Source organism: Athene cunicularia (genome assembly GCF_003259725.1).
Source record: "Athene cunicularia isolate RWA chromosome 2 unlocalized genomic scaffold, athCun1 chr2_part2, whole genome shotgun sequence".
Lineage (NCBI taxonomy): Eukaryota > Metazoa > Chordata > Aves > Strigiformes > Strigidae > Athene > Athene cunicularia.
Genome location: NW_020799096.1, coordinates 10,649,884 through 10,668,299, shown reverse-complemented (window position 1 = coordinate 10,668,299; position 18,416 = coordinate 10,649,884). Strand labels below are relative to the sequence as shown.

At 40.7% G+C, this 18,416-nt stretch overlaps 1 protein-coding gene across 6 annotated transcripts in view; it reads right to left on the bottom strand.

Moving 5' to 3' along the window:
- Positions 1-7,881: 7,881 nt before the first annotated feature.
- The window catches only part of HECW1 (HECT, C2 and WW domain containing E3 ubiquitin protein ligase 1), a 260,401-nt gene continuing 249,866 nt past the window's right edge, over positions 7,882-18,416 (bottom strand). For all 6 annotated transcript variants that reach the window (XM_026843836.1, XM_026843834.1, XM_026843837.1 and 3 more), the window contains 3 exons: positions 17,785-17,899; positions 16,424-16,622; positions 7,882-8,342 (listed from right to left, as the gene is read on the bottom strand). In XM_026843836.1, coding sequence (XP_026699637.1) covers positions 8,231-8,342; positions 16,424-16,622; positions 17,785-17,899 — 426 coding nt within the window. In that variant the 3' untranslated portion in view covers positions 7,882-8,230. The remainder of the gene's footprint in view (positions 8,343-16,423; positions 16,623-17,784; positions 17,900-18,416) is intronic.

Here is an 18,416-nt window from a genome sequence, read left to right as displayed (position 1 = left end):
TTTTATATTTGTGAAAGATTTAATATAAACTGCTGCTCATGTTGCAATAATACATATGCCTCTTTTTTGCTCATTGGGTTTGATTTCATCATTTTCAGGACAGATGAATAAACTTGTGCTTGGAGAATCTACGCGTAACCTTTCCAAATACTTTCATGGGTTCAGAAAGTGCCATTTGAATATGAGTTTTACATACATTATAATAACATTAATTTACCAGTTGGAAAATACAACATACGGGTCCCCACGCATTACACTGGGTGCTTCTCAGATCAGTTTCACAGCTCCTCTGCGGTGCCAAGGCGGTCCCAAACACTGATTCGTCTTTCACAGATTAGGTAGGGTACATTTTACAAGATCCAGGGTGCATCGCTACCTATTTTATGCCTGTGTCCTGAGCATAAAGATAACCTGTTTCAGTTTGTACATTAGGAGGGCTGAAATATGTAGCTGAAGCACAATTATGATGTTTGAAAGCCATGTTGTGTGCTTTACATTCCATAGCAGTAGGGGTTAAGCTTGAAGGTCCCAGTTCTTTTAATGAATACACGAATCACTAAAGCTGTTAACTTACAAGCCTAAAGCAGGGAAGTTTATATCCAATTGCCAAAGATGCCAAAGCTGTCAGCAAACATATCCTCACACATTGTTAACAGTGTAATCTTACATAGTAATCTGTATTATTAATTTCAGTCATTCTAAAAAACTCACTGATTGGATTTAATACTATGACATACCTAAGAGGTACTGAAGTCAAATCACAGCTTGTAACAAAGTTCCTGAGCAGATTCCAGTGCTGCCCCAGCCGCATTCCTGAAAAGCTGTTATCTAAATACGATGACTCCATGTGGCACGCTGGTTAGGTCCCTATACTACTTTGTCTACAGACTGAAGCATATTAAGTGCTGAAAACAGAAAAATAGGAGCATGTGCAATTTATTTTTGTATGCTGTTTTGATTCTGGGAAAACCAGCATTAGGAAATCACACCCAGCAGAAGTTCAACTGTTGTCTGTAGTCCATTTTAAACTGACTGAACAGATTTTCAGTGTCACACCACACAGTATTCAATTTTTTTTCTTCTTACAACTGATTAATTTTGTAGCTGGGAAAGAAAATAACCCAAACGAGTCTTTTATTTTCATACTGAAAATTTAAAAAGGTGAAGGTATGTCCCTAAAATGCATTACTCTTCAGAGAAGGAAAGGCAAGTGACCTTAGTGTTAACTATTGTATCTGTCATCGACACAGAAAACTTTCCCATGCAGCTTTGCTATCTTCTTATACCATAGGAGTTAATTATATGAAAGCCTACATGCCAGCAAGTCAGGAACAAACATCACTAGTTGCCGTCTTTGTGTTCACCAGCGACTTCTATTCAGCCTCAAAGAGCTGTAACATAGCACTGTGGGGATGAGCTTCATTTACACTAGAGTTGAAACAATATAAATGTGCTTTACACCAAAGCCTAATATAAGTAAGAATAAGGGCTCGTGTTTCAGACGGAATAATGTATGTGGGTGTTTTGTTGTTTTTTTTTTTTTTTTTTTCCAAATCATAATTCCAGGAGGGTAGGAACTAAACAAAAAATGTCACACATTTTTCATTTTGATATATCAGTGAAAGGTATTTTCAGGCAAAATTGATTTTGAAGGTTATCAGAATTAAATTAAAAAATAATAAAAGAGTGTGGCTTTGCAGCTCAAGGAGGATTTATGATTAGAGGAGACACAGCGGGTCCTTTGCGGCTTTCTTCTCCATTGTTCTCCAGAAATGACAGCTATTGTCCAGTCCAGCCTCTTATACAAGAATGAACATCAGGCCACAAGTGGATTTATTGTCCAGTGAGGCAAAAAATATGACTTTGCTACCACAGGGTGGGAAGGGATTATTATTTATTTGCAATATCCTATAGGATTATGGAGTTTTGGTAGTGTGCCAAGAAAGACATCCGATGTACGTATGGAGGCTGCTATATTTTAACAGAAATTCAGTAACATATATCCGAGAACAGATTCTGGGAAAAGGTGAAGTTCCAGTCACATAAACGGATCACTGCTGTATAAACTGACGCCTCTGATGCACCCTAATGATCAGCAGCTCATCTCACTGCTTTTTAGTAAACATTGATTTTTCCTTTCATGTGAAAAATTCAAAGAAACGTAGCTTAGTATCACAGATGCCCTCTCTCCCACTTCCTCCTCACACACATACAGAGTCATAACACAAGCAAGGTTTGAATAAGGGCTGCGCTGCGGGACCCGCAGTTCTTGCGCCCATGCATGGGTGGGTGCTGGTCTTGCCACCAGCCCCGTCCCTGCTGCAGGAGAGCTGCCCCGGCCATGGGCTCCACCCTGTGCTTCTCCACACACGATGGAGCGCAGTGCTGACTGCAGAAAGCCTCTTCAGAGTGGTCACAGGCACAGTTTCACATTTGCTCCTGATTTGTCTTGTGCTTACCATTTCTGTTGGAGTGTCTTCCGTGGGTTTATATTTTTCCTTATAGAACCAGCTCCTCGGATTTAGGCTTTCCCATCCTTCATATTGTACCATGATCCCTCATGAGGTGCCGTTTATGTAAGAAAACAGGTATGGTCAGCAAGGTGTCTGCTGACTGTGTATCTGAGGCGTGTTAATCTATCCTGGAATGTGCTAATGAAACACGCCTGAGATATTACAATGACGAGCAGTAGAGAAATGGGTGTGACGTACTGAGAATGCCAGAGCATCTTGCTATTTATTTGCTGTCAACACTTAATGCAGACCCAGCATATGCTATTAAGAAATCATCTTCGCACTTGCATTTCATACCTATAATGCAGTAATTATACCTAGAAGCGAGGTATGCGTCAGTAGTATATACACCTCTTCTGTCCCTCTGTCCAGACATTTTCTATAGTAATGAATTAGTTCACACACTTTCAAGGCAGGGCTGGTCTTAGGGTAGTCTAGGAGAGCGTGGGGGCTTTGGTTATGCACGCTTGTGTGGAGATCCTCAAGTTTTTGACATGTACCCTGAGAAACTGAACAAAAGCAGTGGAAGGGCCTGAATGCAAGGGTCAGAAAGGATAAGAGAGCAATTCCTGAAATCGGTGGACTTTCGCTAGTGCCAGTTTCCACCCACTCTAGTAAAATATATCCTCTTTGAAGTTATTTGTAATAGACAGTCCACACAATACCATAACAAAGTGATTTTATTGACATTCCTCTATAGTGATATGGTTGAATAGAAAGCACAGCCTGAGTATCATGTGACATTTTTCTGTCAATAGAAGCAAAATCAGTCCAATAATGAGGACCTTTCCTGCCATTGACTTTATGTAGTCTTTAACAAAAACCGTAACAGACATTTCTGTTAGATAAATCGGAAGCTGCAGGGAATTTGGCTAATGGTACAATATTTACTCTACCTAGTATCTACTATCTACAGGCATCTGTTTTTCTACCAGAACAAAGGAACTACATGACTCACTAGAGAGAAAGTAACAATCCAATCTTTTGGACCTTGTGATAACTGGAAAACCTATCCCAGATTTAGTCTATTGCAGTAATTTTTCTTTTAGTAACGAACACTGAGGTACAGCAAGAATAATAATAAAAAAGCACCGCATTTGTTGTAGAAAGATCTGTTGGTTTGCATTTGACTGAAAGTGTTTAATCTTGACTGGGAAGCCCTATTAATGTTACTATGGAGACAGGGCAAATAATTATTATTTCAACAGAAATTAAACAAATCTCCAGTCAAATTTGTTTTCTGGAATTCCACAGACTGTCACAGGATTAACAGTGAAGGATGAGTTTAACTCATCCTCTGTGCGTGTATATGTTAGATTTTCATGTCCAAATTCAGTATCCTACTGTTTTCAAGTAGAAGTATGTCAACTATTTGTTACAGTGAAACTAGAACAACAAAACACAAACCCAACAGACACTCCCCCTCCCCACAGGCCGTCTCTCAGACTAGACTACAGACTCAAACCTTAGCTACAGTTCATGGAAAAGTTCACGGGTACTTGAGCAAACTGGGTGAAAAAATCCTCTGTGTCAGACCTGTACAAAACTCATAATTTCTCTGTTAGATGTTAGATGTAGTTTGGACCACTCACTTCTTGCCTTCTGATAGCCAGGGGTCTCCCTAGAATATAGAAGTCAAGTTCTGAATATGCACAGCCACATGACTGAAACTGAACGCTCACGTAACGTACTGCAGACCGAAGTGACAGCATTTGTAAGGTTTAGACCTGACTCAATTAACAGTAAGGTACGGTTGGTTGTACTGGATCAAATCCTGCATAGCTTCAGTGGTTGAACAGTCGGTGAGACTACTTCAAGGTGGAAGACCTACTGATGATTTAAAATACCTATTTTTGTTCTCATATCTTCAGCTTAATGCTAGTATGGCCACAGGATTTCATAAACAGAAATATCCCTCTCCCTCCCCCTACCATTAACACCATCACAACAATCACATCAAGAAAGAGATGGGCCCTCTGAAACCAAGCATACAAATCACCAATACTCATTGCCTCTATTGAAAACTGCAATTCACAAGCGCTGTCAGATTGCCTATTCCATTTTTCACTTGCATTTTAAAATCTATTGATGTTAATGTCATATCTTAATCTAGACACCGCCATGTTCAAAGGGAACTGAGGTGAAAGAGCTGAACAGATTATTTCACTTTATATCTGCCCTATGGAATATCTTCTAGTCTTTCCTGTGGGAAAACAATGAAACCAGAAATTCTGTAATTAACAATCAGTGTTTTACAAATAAAAATGCAGACCTGGGGAGAGCACAGATGATTATATGAGTAACAGCATTTGAATCGAAAGGTGAACAAGGAAGGGTATATGCCTTGCATATGCATAACAACAACAACAACAACAAAGTCAATTAATTGCATAATGGGCAGGTTAAATAACAGGTCAAGGGAGATGGGTTCCTCTCTCTCTCCTGTTAGCACCATTCACTGCCTCACTTGAACATTATGCTGCCACTTAGATGCATGGCCTCCCCTCCACTCCAGACTGGATTCTGCCCATGCTATGACGCAACGAATGGAGAAATGCACTGCGAAGCGTCGATCCGGATATCCTAGAGATGGTGTCAGTGTTTGAAAACCTATTGGGGTAGGGCATTTGGGAAGAGAGAAGGATAGGGCTGGAATGGCAGAATGCAAGAAAAGCGGAGTATGGCATCTTCTTTTCCTTTGTTTTTATGAAAAGAATCAACTGTCTTCCTCTATTCCTGGCTTTAGATCCAAAAAAGACTTGCATGGAAATCTGCATGACCTTGTTACTTTGTTGTCATCACAGTCACCTAAGACAGCAACCTTTTAAAAATACTAGGCTGTGTGCTTGAAAGATTGCTTGGACCAAGGATTTTGATGGGAAGTAGCTGGCTATGCTGTATGTTTCCCAGAGCAGGAACACACGAGGTGCTCAAGATGGCATCTGCCAAATATGGAGATGCATAACACCTAATCTAGCTTAGTGTGTGCCGGGTGCCAGAACATGTTGTGAAGAATTTCAGGAGAAAGCCTTCCTTGTTTCAGTCAGTGGGGTTTGATGCTGTCTCTGAAATACAAACAACTTCTATTATGCTACAAAAAATAGTTTCATTTTTTCTTAATAAAATATAATTTTAAAATACTTAAAAAAACGTAGCTATACAATATTGTAAAGATTGGATTTTTTTTTTTTTTAACTTTTTTACTATGGTAATGAGACAGCTCTTGATGCACTATTTTCTTTGGCCAAACGTGGACCAACCAGTTGGATACTTCTCTTTCTTTTCTTCTATTGTCAGAAGACATCCAACATTTGACATAGTACAGGTAACTTTGTAACATCACCAGGAATAAAGCAAGAACCATGAGGAATCACTGGATTTTGGGGCCCAGTGGTGAAGCGGCAGAAATTAGATACATTGGAAGCTTTAATTGTTCAGTCTCTCCTGGTGTGACTTGCTCTGATGTATTTCATGTGCACGTGACAGACGCTCTCAGAAAACAGTTAAGATTTCCATCATCTCTACTGTGCAGTGGGTCATGTGGAATAGATGCCCAAGAGCTCGTTTGTGGAAATAATAAGCATCATTTTCAGTGTCTGGTACAATGAAGCTGGCCTGTAGCTGCAAGCCTCTGTACGCAACTGTAGTACAAGTACTCAATAAGAATAATAATGTACTATAAAACAGATTCTCAGTAAAAGCCATACAGTAAATTAGTATAAAAGTGGCTGAAATGTCAAGAAATTGAATGAATGGGGCAATTTCAATATCCCAAATATTTTATATATCATTAACAAAAGCTACTATTTCTGCTTACAAACATGTTTTTGGGTCCATCACCTTTCAAATACCTATTGACCTAAGAATCAAAGTAGGAGAATGATCTAAAACTCTCAGAATGCAGTTTTTCATGTGCGATGAGTTTCTGTATAGACACCATAACAATATGTGGGAAAGCAGGGTCCAATTCTTTTCTCTGGAGAGAAAACTTACAGGAATTAGATGTGTCATACATTGAACTGATCTCCTGATTTTACAGTTTTCTAAAGCATAGCTAACACAAAACTACCAGTAACAAGCCCCCAAGGGGGTGTGGTATTTCACGTGAGCTGCTAGACATTATGATGTTACCTTCTCACTTACCTTCACTCACCATTCACAAGTCTCTCACTTCATATTTCATGCATCCTTTAACATATCTGATGTCAGAAGATACTTTGTCTTTCCTTTTCCCAGTTAAGACAAACACTTTCAATCCGAGATTAGTCTTGGAAAACAAGGGCAGCAAAGATTAATAAATAGAACACAATCAGAGCAGTTAGGCTGTCTGTAACAGCTTCAGCAAAATCCATCTGAAGACAAGCGTACTGCTGTTTTCCTTTCATTCCCTGGCTTCAGAGCTGGAATGCAAAGTACCCCAAACTGAAGAGGGCTATATCTGCATTAACAAGAGCTAGGTCTTTAGTGGTACCTAACATGACTGGAGGGCCTTTGGGTTTACTCCAAGAGGAAGTGCCACAAAGTCTTCACCCAAAGAGAGTTACCGTCCCCTTCATCCCTGACAATCACCCTCATTCACTGCAGCTTCTCATTTAATAGACCCTAGACTAAAACCATCTGTCTACAACCACTCCTGAGGTTATGGAGATTTCCAGTGAAGAAGAAAAGAAAAACAACAGGACCGAAAACAACCCCCAGCAACCATAGATTAGCCCAGCCTGATGGAAAATAAATGGCTTCTGACACAGGGGATGGGATTGTCTAGACTTCTCCTTTGGAAAGGAGCATTTTAAACATCAGAAAACAAATACCTGATAAACAGAACCCAAGTGTATTCATAAGAGTAGAACATTCTTCTTATTTCCCCTTTTCCTTGTCATATACAACACTAAGGTAAGGGAGCCTTGTCCTTTATGCTACATAATAAAACATCCTTCTTGAGCGTGCACAACCTTGTGCTTCTTGTGTGGTAAACATTACAATGGAGATGCCCCTCCCAATATCTCTGAAGTGCAAGTTCTCTCCAGTACTGGCAAGTAACAATCATAACAATCGGTGTTATGCTTTGCATTGCGTTACAGGTTGTTTTTTTAGTTTTTGAAGGTCTTATCTGCACCATGTATCTGGGCCAGTTCCAGCTGATGCAACTGACGTGGATCATGAGTTCGTATATAAAAATTTCAGTTTTGCTCATAGGTGTCTCTCAGATGGACAATACATACAGGGAAAACAAGGATGGATGAAGATATATTTGACCAGCTCCTAGTACTGGATTCAACGGTTAAGAAGTAAGATGGGCTGTGAACTGATTTAGAAGATGTGGGTATATAAAAGCTTGGAATGCTTGATGAGGTTTTTTTTATTTTTTAATCAACGTAGGTGGAAGTAAACATTTATTAACATTTGGTCAAGTGTAGTGTAACTTGCATTTGTATTTTCATTGTTATTAATGGAGGTATGTAGAGATATACAGAAACCTTGAGACAGTTGTTTTTCTATTGCATACAGACTAGCAGTCCATTGGAAACAGAGGATGAAAGCATGAAGGTTAGATCTTAGAGGGCAGCAGTTCTTCATGCACAGCTTTTGTTAATCTTGATTTTTTTTTGTTTGTTTTGTTTTCAAAAATAAAAAACATGGGAAACCAAGATCAAATGATGGTGGACAAGAAAGGTGACATCATCAGCCAGAAAAACACCAGAAGTGCCTGAACCCCCTCATTCAAGTCCAAAGGTGCTAGTTTCTTCAACAGCTGTCAGCAGCTTTTCATACAGCATAGAATATGAGGGGTAAGGTGGAAGATCCAAACGGTTGAAACATGTGTGTGCCCTGCAAAAGGAAAATATGCTACGTGTTAAGTTTAACCTAAATAACTTGAGAAAATAAGAATCGAGAAAACAAGTTCCTGCCAAGACTCAAGACATTCAAGTTCACTCAAGAGAGCTAAAAAGAAATTCTAACTACGAAACACTTAAATATCACCAAACTCTGAGGTTCCAAAATGTACATGCACATACACATGAATACTTCAAATAGAAGACACAAGCTAAGTATCAACATTATTCTCTGCTATCCCTGCATTAGGTTTTGCAGGGATCTGGCAGGGATCTTCATGGAATAGAACGCTGGAGGCCACTGAGGAGCTGGAGCCTAGGCCCTGATAGAAAACTTCACTACTTATAATTGCGGTTGCTTTGAGTTTTTCCAAAAAAATGCAACTCACCCGTACATCCAGCATGAGCAGCTACTGAGTTCTGCACCAGCGGACATGCATAATGTGATGAACTACACTGACAGAATGGGCTCAGCATGAGTTTATCGCGAGGCAGGGCTAACTGCTGACTCCCTGATCATTCAGGGATCTGCTAACTGAAGAAGGAAGGTTGCTGAAAATGTTCCTGTAAGTCAGCTGTTGACCATCTGCTGCAAGTCTGGCCTTTAAATGTTATTTATTTGTAGTAGCCAAGGCAAAAGCAAAATATTTTGTGCAGAGCAAGCTGCCAATTTGATGACCCTCTCTTCCCCCAGTTCTAGCATTCTATTTACCCCCAGTTGGCAGCATCTTCAAAGAAAGCAGTGGAACGGGTTCCACGCATGCCTCCACCTTGTTGCAGCTTTTCTGGTAGCAGCAATTAGACCCAGATGCAGACTGCACTTCACTGTGTGAGGTGCGATACAGATGTGAGCAAAGAAACAGTCCCTGCCCAACCGTTCATCCATTTCAGCTGACTGAAAAACTGTATGGCTCATTCAACAAACAGGGGCGGGAAGGGGGGGCCCACATTTTCATTACAGTTGTTTCATTTTTTTCAGTGAGCATGGAGGTTTACATGATGCTAGAAGTATTTGTTTCCTCTTGCTCCCTCTGATAAATGTGAATTGGCAAAATACTACAGAAGGAAATGTAGCCTCCATGGCTAACAATGTCCAAGCTTCTGGCCCCTAGTATTTTTAGAAGACGTGAAGTTGTTTTAATTTTAGTTTCTCTATCTCATACTTTAATTCAATGTTACTTCCTCGAAATGGAAGCAGAAGAGCTATCTTGGAGAAACTATTTGAAACCGTGCTAGTCATCTCTTAGGCCACCCACAAAGTGAGAAAAATGATACTGGTAGATGGGCTGGCCTGAGACTTGCAGATTCAGAGGGAGAGTTTTATCAAACACCAAAGGTGAATCATTAAAAGCAATCAGGCAACTGAAATAGCCAGAGGCATGTAATCTTCACTGCATCACAGAATTTCAATTAGGAGAGCTTTTACCATCCTTTTTCCCCTTCTGAATGAAGATTTGTTAGCTGGTTACTCTCAGAGCGTGTACAATAAATACAATTTGCAGAAATGAGCTGGGAACATGTGAGTTAGTGCAAAAGGAACATTAATAAAGCCATTATTAAATACATCTCTTGAAATTAAACATGGCAGCTCATGTGTATTATCCATGAGTAGCCCTGCACTGTTTATTGTTTATCTCAATAATCTTTGGCAGCGTAAATTGTTTCTACAATCCATTGCCAATACTTATCAACCACTGGGAGTTAATTAACTGAAGGATTCTTGTAGTCCATTCAGAACATGTTTATCCTAGGCAAGACAGCACCATTCAGAGACAGCTGGTCTCAAGGAGCTCAGCTGCCTGGCTCCAGAACTAGAAGCAGCATAGTCATGATGGCTATGGTGTGGATTCTGCTAATGTATCTTTGCTGAATTTAACGTTATGGCACTTAACCATGGCACATTTAACTGTATGAGACCAGAGCATCTCAGACATCGCTGTCATGCATCCCATTTGTGTGGTGCAGACATATCCCCAGCCACTGACTCTGGCATTTTCTTTCTTGCAGACATGCATCTTGACTGATCATTATCCATCTCATTTCATACTGGTTATGAAACAGACTTGCAATGCTGTTGACTTGTAGTCATCCTTGACCTAGTCAAACTCAGAAAAAAGATCAATTCCTTTTCCTATTACGAGGTTTACAGAAGTTGGCTCTTCTATAGAAGGTCTCAAGGAATTTATTGTGGGGAGGAACTATTACAAAGAAAGGAAGAAAGAGTTAACGCGTCTAGAAACACTGAAGCATTTTGCCAAGCAACGTTCTTGTGTTCTCCAGTTCAGCAACTTTATAGAAAAAAATCTTTTCACTCCAAAGAAGTCACCAAATCCGAAAAGAAAACTAATTTTCAGGAGTACGGTGCAGGTTAGGATTACACTTCTACCTACTTAAGGTGCAAAACACAATATATTGCTAAGGGCAAAACCCAAGTTCAAATTCCAGTCTGTAAAATTGATGTGCAACTACTGCAACTCTGATGCAGTGAAGCCCACTCAATCTTACAACAAGATAATTATGTGCAAAATCGTTTGGTATACATTCAGCAATGGGCCTAATTGGTTCCTTGCTGCAACAGCCAGACACGGTGTCTACTTGTGCAACTGAACAACATCTTCTGCCTCACCTGAAATAAGAGGGAGGGTTGACTGGGACTCCTTCTCATGCAGTGTTCCTCCTCTCCTCAGTATTGCTGTGCATAGCACCCTTGCCTCTTGCAACTGGAAGCTGAAACCTTTGTTTTCCAAACCAGACTAGAGACAAATTGCTCAGTCTCCAGTCTATCTTATCCATATGCTATGTGATACTGCAGTACACAGGGCAATTAAGAGGCAAGGATATTTTCCATACTATCCACTGTTGTCTAACTCTGTGCCTGTCCTCCAAAGGGGTAAATTCCTCCTGAACGGTGTTGACCTCCTACTACTCATCCCAGTGAGAGTGTCTACAACAAGCATAATCCAGGGGATGCTTGCTGCACATACCGGGGTAAAAACATTACATCAGCAGTGAAAAAAACAGTCATAGCAATGGGAAAAATCTTTCTTCCCTTTTAAGCCTCCTACCACATAAGTCTGCTGACATTTGAGAGGGTGGTTCAGGGAGTGAGAGGTCTGGAATAAGAATTAGATTGGTAAGAGCTTTTATGGAAAGGATTCTGGCTTCTCTAGAAGAAAACACAAGATAAAGTCATGTAAACCAACACTGACCCTCATGTACCCTCATACTCCAGTAAGTAAAGCAGTAAATGGACCACTTAAAATTTCATTTTTCCTGGCAGTCTGTCTCTACTGCTCAAAGTAGTTTTGGTGGGTCTGAATCTTTAATCTTGCTCACTGCAGAGCTGTGCTGTTTCTTTTCTTTTAAGAATTCGCTCTGCAAATGATGAGTATAAACTTTTAAGATTTTTGCATTCTTCTTTTCTTTGTCACTTCCTTTAATCCCCATAATGATGAGAGTCCAAAGGCAATCAGTGGGCGCAGAACACCCTCCCATCTTTTTTATAGCTTGAACCTACCCACTAAAATAAGACTTGCATTCTAATGTAACCATGCCTGCCAGACAGAAACTGGGCATTTCCCCTTTTCACCTTGCTTTCTTTAGATGAACCCAAAAACTCCTCTTTGATCAACCTCAGGACCCACAGGTATCAACTTTTGTTCCTTTCGTCTGTAAGAAGCACTTATATGCTCTCTGGGAACCACTGCTTAATAGACAAATGTAGATTTGTAGATAGTATTTCTGTTCTATGTGAAAAAAGAGGAAAGAGAAGAGGGATGAGAGATAAGGAATGATAAAAGACAGCAAAGCACACACACTCAGTCCACTGGGAAAGAAGGAAATTATGAGAACAAAGTTCTTTATGGTCACACTCAATCTTTCTTAAATTGCTATATGGGATTCTGGAGTGAATAAATACTTGATCATCTAATAGGGAGGGTCAGAATTCTCTCAGAAAAGATCAGATATTTACTAGCACTGTTAATCTTTATCATACATAACCCACAGACAGTACAGTGGTAATCACTAATATTACTCTGACGAAGGAAAATCTCTTTTGATGAAAGGGTAGTTGCAGCTCAGCACTGCTGGGGAAAGTGACCTCCTTGCCTCAGATGTGATTCTTTGAATCACTAGGATAAATGCTGAAGTCCTTGCTTAAACTGATACTCAAGCAGAAATAACCCTGGAGCTGACAGGACTTTTGGCCAGGTGAGGATCGTGATCAGAAGATGGGGCAGTGGCATTTGTAGGCACTGAACACTTTTGCTGGCTGAGGATTTAAGAAGAGGTAACTGTTGCCTCTGATAGCTATGGTAGAAAACACTGATAGCTCTTTGCACAGGTTTGTTTTGGGTCAGGAGTTTTGCTCCCACAATATCAGATGAAGCTGTGTTATTCCAGCTAGAAAGCCAGTGTCTGTTCATTAATGTTTGGTGGGGAACAAAGAACAAGTTCTTGCAGAACTACTGCTAAACTGGTTCCATATTAAATATCTGCATGGCCCAGGAAAGGTGATGAAGAGAGGCTTCCTGCTTCAGAAGAGGCTGTAGCTGGAAGAATTCTCCATCCATCCCTACCTAGGCAACCAGTTATGAGAAGTAAAATATGCAACTCCCTTTGGGAGAAAGCTTTGCATATTAGATAAGGACAGTAAAACTCAATCTTGATGAACAAGTGGTTGCACCTGTCATTTCACACAACAAGCTACATCAGTTTGGAAGAAACCATGCTGCAGATTTACAGTGAAGGATGTGTAAATCTGGCAGTTTCTTTGGAACCTGCTTTAGGGTCTAGAGATCTGGGATTAGAACAGCATCTCTGAGCTTTGACTTTCTAATGTGTGTGGTCTCAAAGTAAATATAGATAGGAATAATGTGTCTGGTACACATGCACACTTCAGAAATAAACCGCTGGTGTAATCTAACTCTAACTTGTCTTAGATGAACATATTACACCACCACGAATATCCTGTTCATGTAAGGGAACCGGTACCAATGAACAAACAAGTCCACCAATTTAGAATGAAGTTACCAGCTTCTCAACCTTCCTGAAAAAGTCTTGCTTATCCTCAGTGCTTTCAAGAAGCACTCTAAGCATTATGTATTAGTGGTTATTCTTTGAGAAGTGTTGCATTTTAGAAATTTACACCATGCCTCTTTTCTGCGAGTGCCATGCTGCAGTTGCAAGTGCAAAAGCATGGCTCATTTAGGTCTTAGCAGATCTCTGCTCATTATAAGCAAATGGCAGTTGCCAAAGTGTAACGACAAAATGTAAGGGGGAGTCACCTAACTGCTTCAGCCATCTGGAGCAGGAGTGAGAAAATACAGAAAGAGTCCTGGGCTCTCCTAATACAGCTAAAAGTTATCCTGATACTTGTAAAGCCGCTGAAAACCCAAAGGCCAGACTAACCTCTCCCCAGTGACCCACCATCTACCTGGATGTCAGGAAAGCCAAATGCATCAACTGTATGCAAACTTCCATAACACCTCTCACAGCATCGCATTTATTGGGTCAGAGCCTAAGAACTAAAGCCAGTAATTAAGAGGTGCAATCCATACCTAAGCACATAAATGACTAAATCTGATGATTGCTAAGATACGAGAAAGCTGTGTTTTTTTCCTAGGACTTTGAAAACGCGGAGCAAGGGTAACATAGTGAAATTGTAGGAATTGTTAGTGGGAGAAGGGAATTTGTTGTGGTTTATTTAAACAGCTAAAGTTCGTTACACTCATATTGTATCACAGGGGGCAAAAGGCCTACAGGATATGACATAAGACTTTTTTTGGCCTCTAAGTCTAAGTAAATAGGTAAGTAAATCTAAATAAACATGAGCAATCCATAATCAGGCATTTAAAAGAAGTTTAAAAAAACATTTATTTAGTTGCTTAACTAAGGATTTAGGGAGCCTCCAGCTTTAGCCTGTGTGTTTTATGTATTTCTTAACACTGTATACACTTGGCAGCACCCCATAATTTTATAAAAATTCAGGTAATAATTCACGGTGATCAAGCTGTGTTTATTCCCCATGAGCAAGTGTTGTTTCTCTTTCCCCTGGCTAAAATGAATGCAGAGCTCTAAGACTTCTAAAAGGTGCTAACAACTTTCACCTGGAAAAGAGGCCTCTTTTGGGGCAAGCAACAAGTTCAGTGATCAGCAGACAAACATAAAGTCGTTAATGTGAATATCTTGGGGCTAACTGCATCTAGGTCATAAGTAATGCCTAGGTTCACAAAGAAAGTTAAGCAGAGCAGAAAGAGGCCAATTACCTTTTCAGAACTTGATGGGTCAGCCCAGGGCATTTTCTGTGCACCCGCCAAGGTCCACCCTCCCCTCTCACCCCTTTCCATCCCAGAAGGAGTGCGAAGAGAGCTCTGCAGAAATGCTGCACAAATCTATGACTTTCAGTTGCTGCCTGTCTACAGGCAGGCATGCCCTTGGTCAGCTCGGAAACCCTTAAATAGAACCAGACTACACATATGCTGCAAAAGGAGGATCTGGCCTATGCATAGCAAACTGTAGCTCTCAGGCTTTCTTTCCATCCATATTGTTGGCTGAAGCTCAGCGGGCATGAGTCATCTCATTGACCTTACATGTTTTCATCTGTTTTTAAATCTCAGTGACTACAGCTAGCTTTCATGTAGGCTCTAGTTCTCCATATAGTCTCTCCAGAGTCTTTATGGTCGATGGACATCAATCAGAATGTACCAGGTATGATTCAACCAAGCTATTTTAAAAGTCTACATTCAGGTGAGATGAACTGTGCCTCAAATACCCGTACTTCCTTTTTCCTGACTTTAGAGGGAGTCTACACAAGGTGTCAGCTCTGAATGTCTGCTGATCATAGTACTCTGGTCCAGCTTCTGCATCTCCTCACTGCATAAACATGGGCTTGAGCAGGCTTAGACTAAGAGAGTGACCATATTTGGACTTTCCCTCTCCAGAGGACTCTGGAGGTCTGCTCGAGTCCATGTCTTACAGTATGTTTCTGGGTAAACAACATGGACAGCAAGTAACTAGAAAATTGGACCAGACCCCATTCATTGTTAATTGATTGAATATATTTGCAAGATCTGCAAGAAGAAATTTTTGCTCTGTGCCATGAAAGCAGCCTCCTTTGGACTGCAGCTGAAAGCAAATGATGAGAACAGGAAGAAAGCATCCTTTGCCGGGCAAATGTTATGTAAAAGGGTCACATAGCAAAAGTACCTCAGAGGTGGGTGCTGAGATGTGGCCCCATGAAAAATGCTGTATGAAAAATAATCTCAGTGGGGCAGAGCCTCAGGCAACTGTAAGGACATTCAAGAAAAGGTAACTCACTTCAGTGAGGAAGGATGAGTGCTGGTCATGGATAAAGTGCTGGAGCAGAACTGAAACCTGAATGTATCCCTGGCTGTGCCATGGGTGGCCTTAGGCAAATCAGACCACCCCTCTGTGCCCCAGTCCCTTTGTTCTGAAAAGGAAGATGACCTCTCCTGTGGGAAGCACTGTGAAGTCTATTGACTCTGTATGACATTATGGCTCATTTGCTCTTGCTCCTAGTTGGCTGACTGAACTGGATGTAACAAATTGGGTATTATCACCTCATGGTCTGAAGTCCCTTCGCTAAGCTTCCTCATGTTGAAAAAATGGAACCATCAGAGCAAATGAAGGAATTACACTCAGGTGTCTAGCCAAAACTCAGAGACAGATACTGGCTTTCATGGCTCTGTAAACTCGCAAGTATTTGTACTCGTATTTTGGAAGCAAAGGGAACAGAATCAACTGACAGGCTCCTGCTGGTCTGGATCTGTTCCAGAATCAAAATAAGAGAACTAGATTTAGACCTATGGAAATCTTTACTTTAACCATTTCCCAGGATTCAAAGTAGTTTACATTAAGCCTGCAAATCAAAAAAGCAACAAAACCCCCCATTTTTCTCTGAATATAATTACAGAACAAACTGTTAATAATTTCTTTGCTGGTTTAAGATGTCCTTACTGTATTAATTATCTTTCACTGACAGAGACATTCAACAATGTACCAGGCTCACCTTCCTCACAGCACTTCTGGTTTTGTATCCTAGTTGGGACATACCTTGGAAGGGAGGTTATTTTCCCCCATTTCTCTATACAGAAGCGCCGTAAGCCATTGCTCCCTCGGAGAGCTGCGAAGCCCTCGTATGGCACGCTTGATGTTCCAGTGACAAACTGCAACAACCGGAGTCTCTGCTCATTGTTAAATCTCTCCACTGCTGCCCAGAACCACCGTATTACTATGTGTCCATCATGGTAACCTAAATCAAGAAGCAAGAGAGAGAAAACAGAAGCACCCCCTCTAAGTGTGAAGTGTAACATCAAAATTTGTTCCCACTAGCATGGGGCAGTAGACCTCCTACTGAAAAGATCCTGACTTAACAATGTGTCTTGTTCTTGATGAGCAGTAGGTCCCAGCCCCAATCTTGTCCTGGCTGTGGCTACTATAATATTACTAACTCATGAAACTCAAATATATATTTGAGGTACATTGGCCTCTCACAAATCCCTTGGCAAGAACTGGGGTTACCTGCATGAGATATAAAAGGCCAATTGCGATAATCCGCAGAGTGAGAGTCCTAACGGCTTAACAATTCCTGGTTCCCAAACAACTTCTCTTTTGGATTGCAATAGTGTTCAACAGATGGAGAGGAGTTTGCTGCTGCAAGCCCTTGCCTGGCAGACTTCCCACCTGAGGGACTCTGTGCCTTGATTTGTGCTAGTGAAAGCCAGTGTAAACTCAGGCTGAATCTGTTTCAATAGCTAAACAGAAAAAAGTGGGAGGAGAATAACTTCAAGGACCAGATGTGCTTGTGGTGAGCTGCGTATTTCAAGGTAACACAAAGGCTGGGCAGTGAGCAGCAAAGACCGACACCTTGTTTTTTAGAGAAGGATACGTGAACCTCAGGGACTTTCCTTTTGTAGTGCAGAACTCGTGGATTTCACATTTATCCATTACCCAAGACAGCCTGGATAAATCATGCTCAGAGTTTAAAGCAAAACCAGGCCAAGCAGTAGAGGAGAAGGGAAAAAAAATCCAGCTTGACATAGTTTAGGCTGAGGGGACAGTTAAGCAAGATCTGTGTGTTGTTGAAGTGTAATTGGGAACAAACTTTTAGACCTAATACTGCAAATCCTTTTCAGATCTTAACAGTCAAATCTCCTGTTAAATTGATAGGAATTGAGTGGGTAAAATCTGGATAGAAGTAGCAGAAGCAATTTCAGTATTACATCTGTTGAACCAAACCTGAGATCTTACTTATTTTATTTCACGAGTTATTCTTTGTAAAAACTTCCTGGAAAAAATAGGGCATTTCCCTCAGGAAAGACAGACAGAAAAGATGGATCAAGTCTTTTATGCTTTAGACCAAAACCAGTCAAGTTATTAGTGTTATTATCAGTTATTATCAGCAGGCAGTTTACCTCCACGATATTCTGTGTTGTTACGCCAGTCATTAAGATCTATTTCTGCAGTGCCAGCTATAACCAGCTCCAGTTCTCTGGCATCAAAAACAGAGACAAGCCTGGAGTCTACAACCTGAAACAAAAAAACACTTGTAAGCACAGTTTCAGACTGGAAATGAAGCAGATGCAATGTCTCGTAAGCCTATGGCTCTGATGGCCAGCTCTTTACTCTGACAAAGTCTGCATGCTGGCAGGTGACTTCCACTCCTCTGCTGATAAATCCGTGCTCTTCTTCAGGTGATGTTTTGAGCTGCAAACGATGACACATGAGATTTGACCACAATGAAACAATACAAGTGGCAGGACGTAATCTGTACAGAACATTCTACATTGTTACATTAATTCTGACAAGTGATTTTGACAGTCAAACAAAGACTGGATTTGTAATATAGACAATTTATGTTATATTTGTTTCTCATTGCAGTTTGATTACAATTGTCTAGCAGTGCCCTCAGGTCTTTATCCACTGAAGATGGTTCACTTTCATTATGTGAAACCAAAAGCCTTAACGGCCTGCAGTATTCACAGGGAGAAAAAGCTAGTGAACCATATGCACCCTTTAGTGAACTGTATGGGGTCACTTAGCCAAC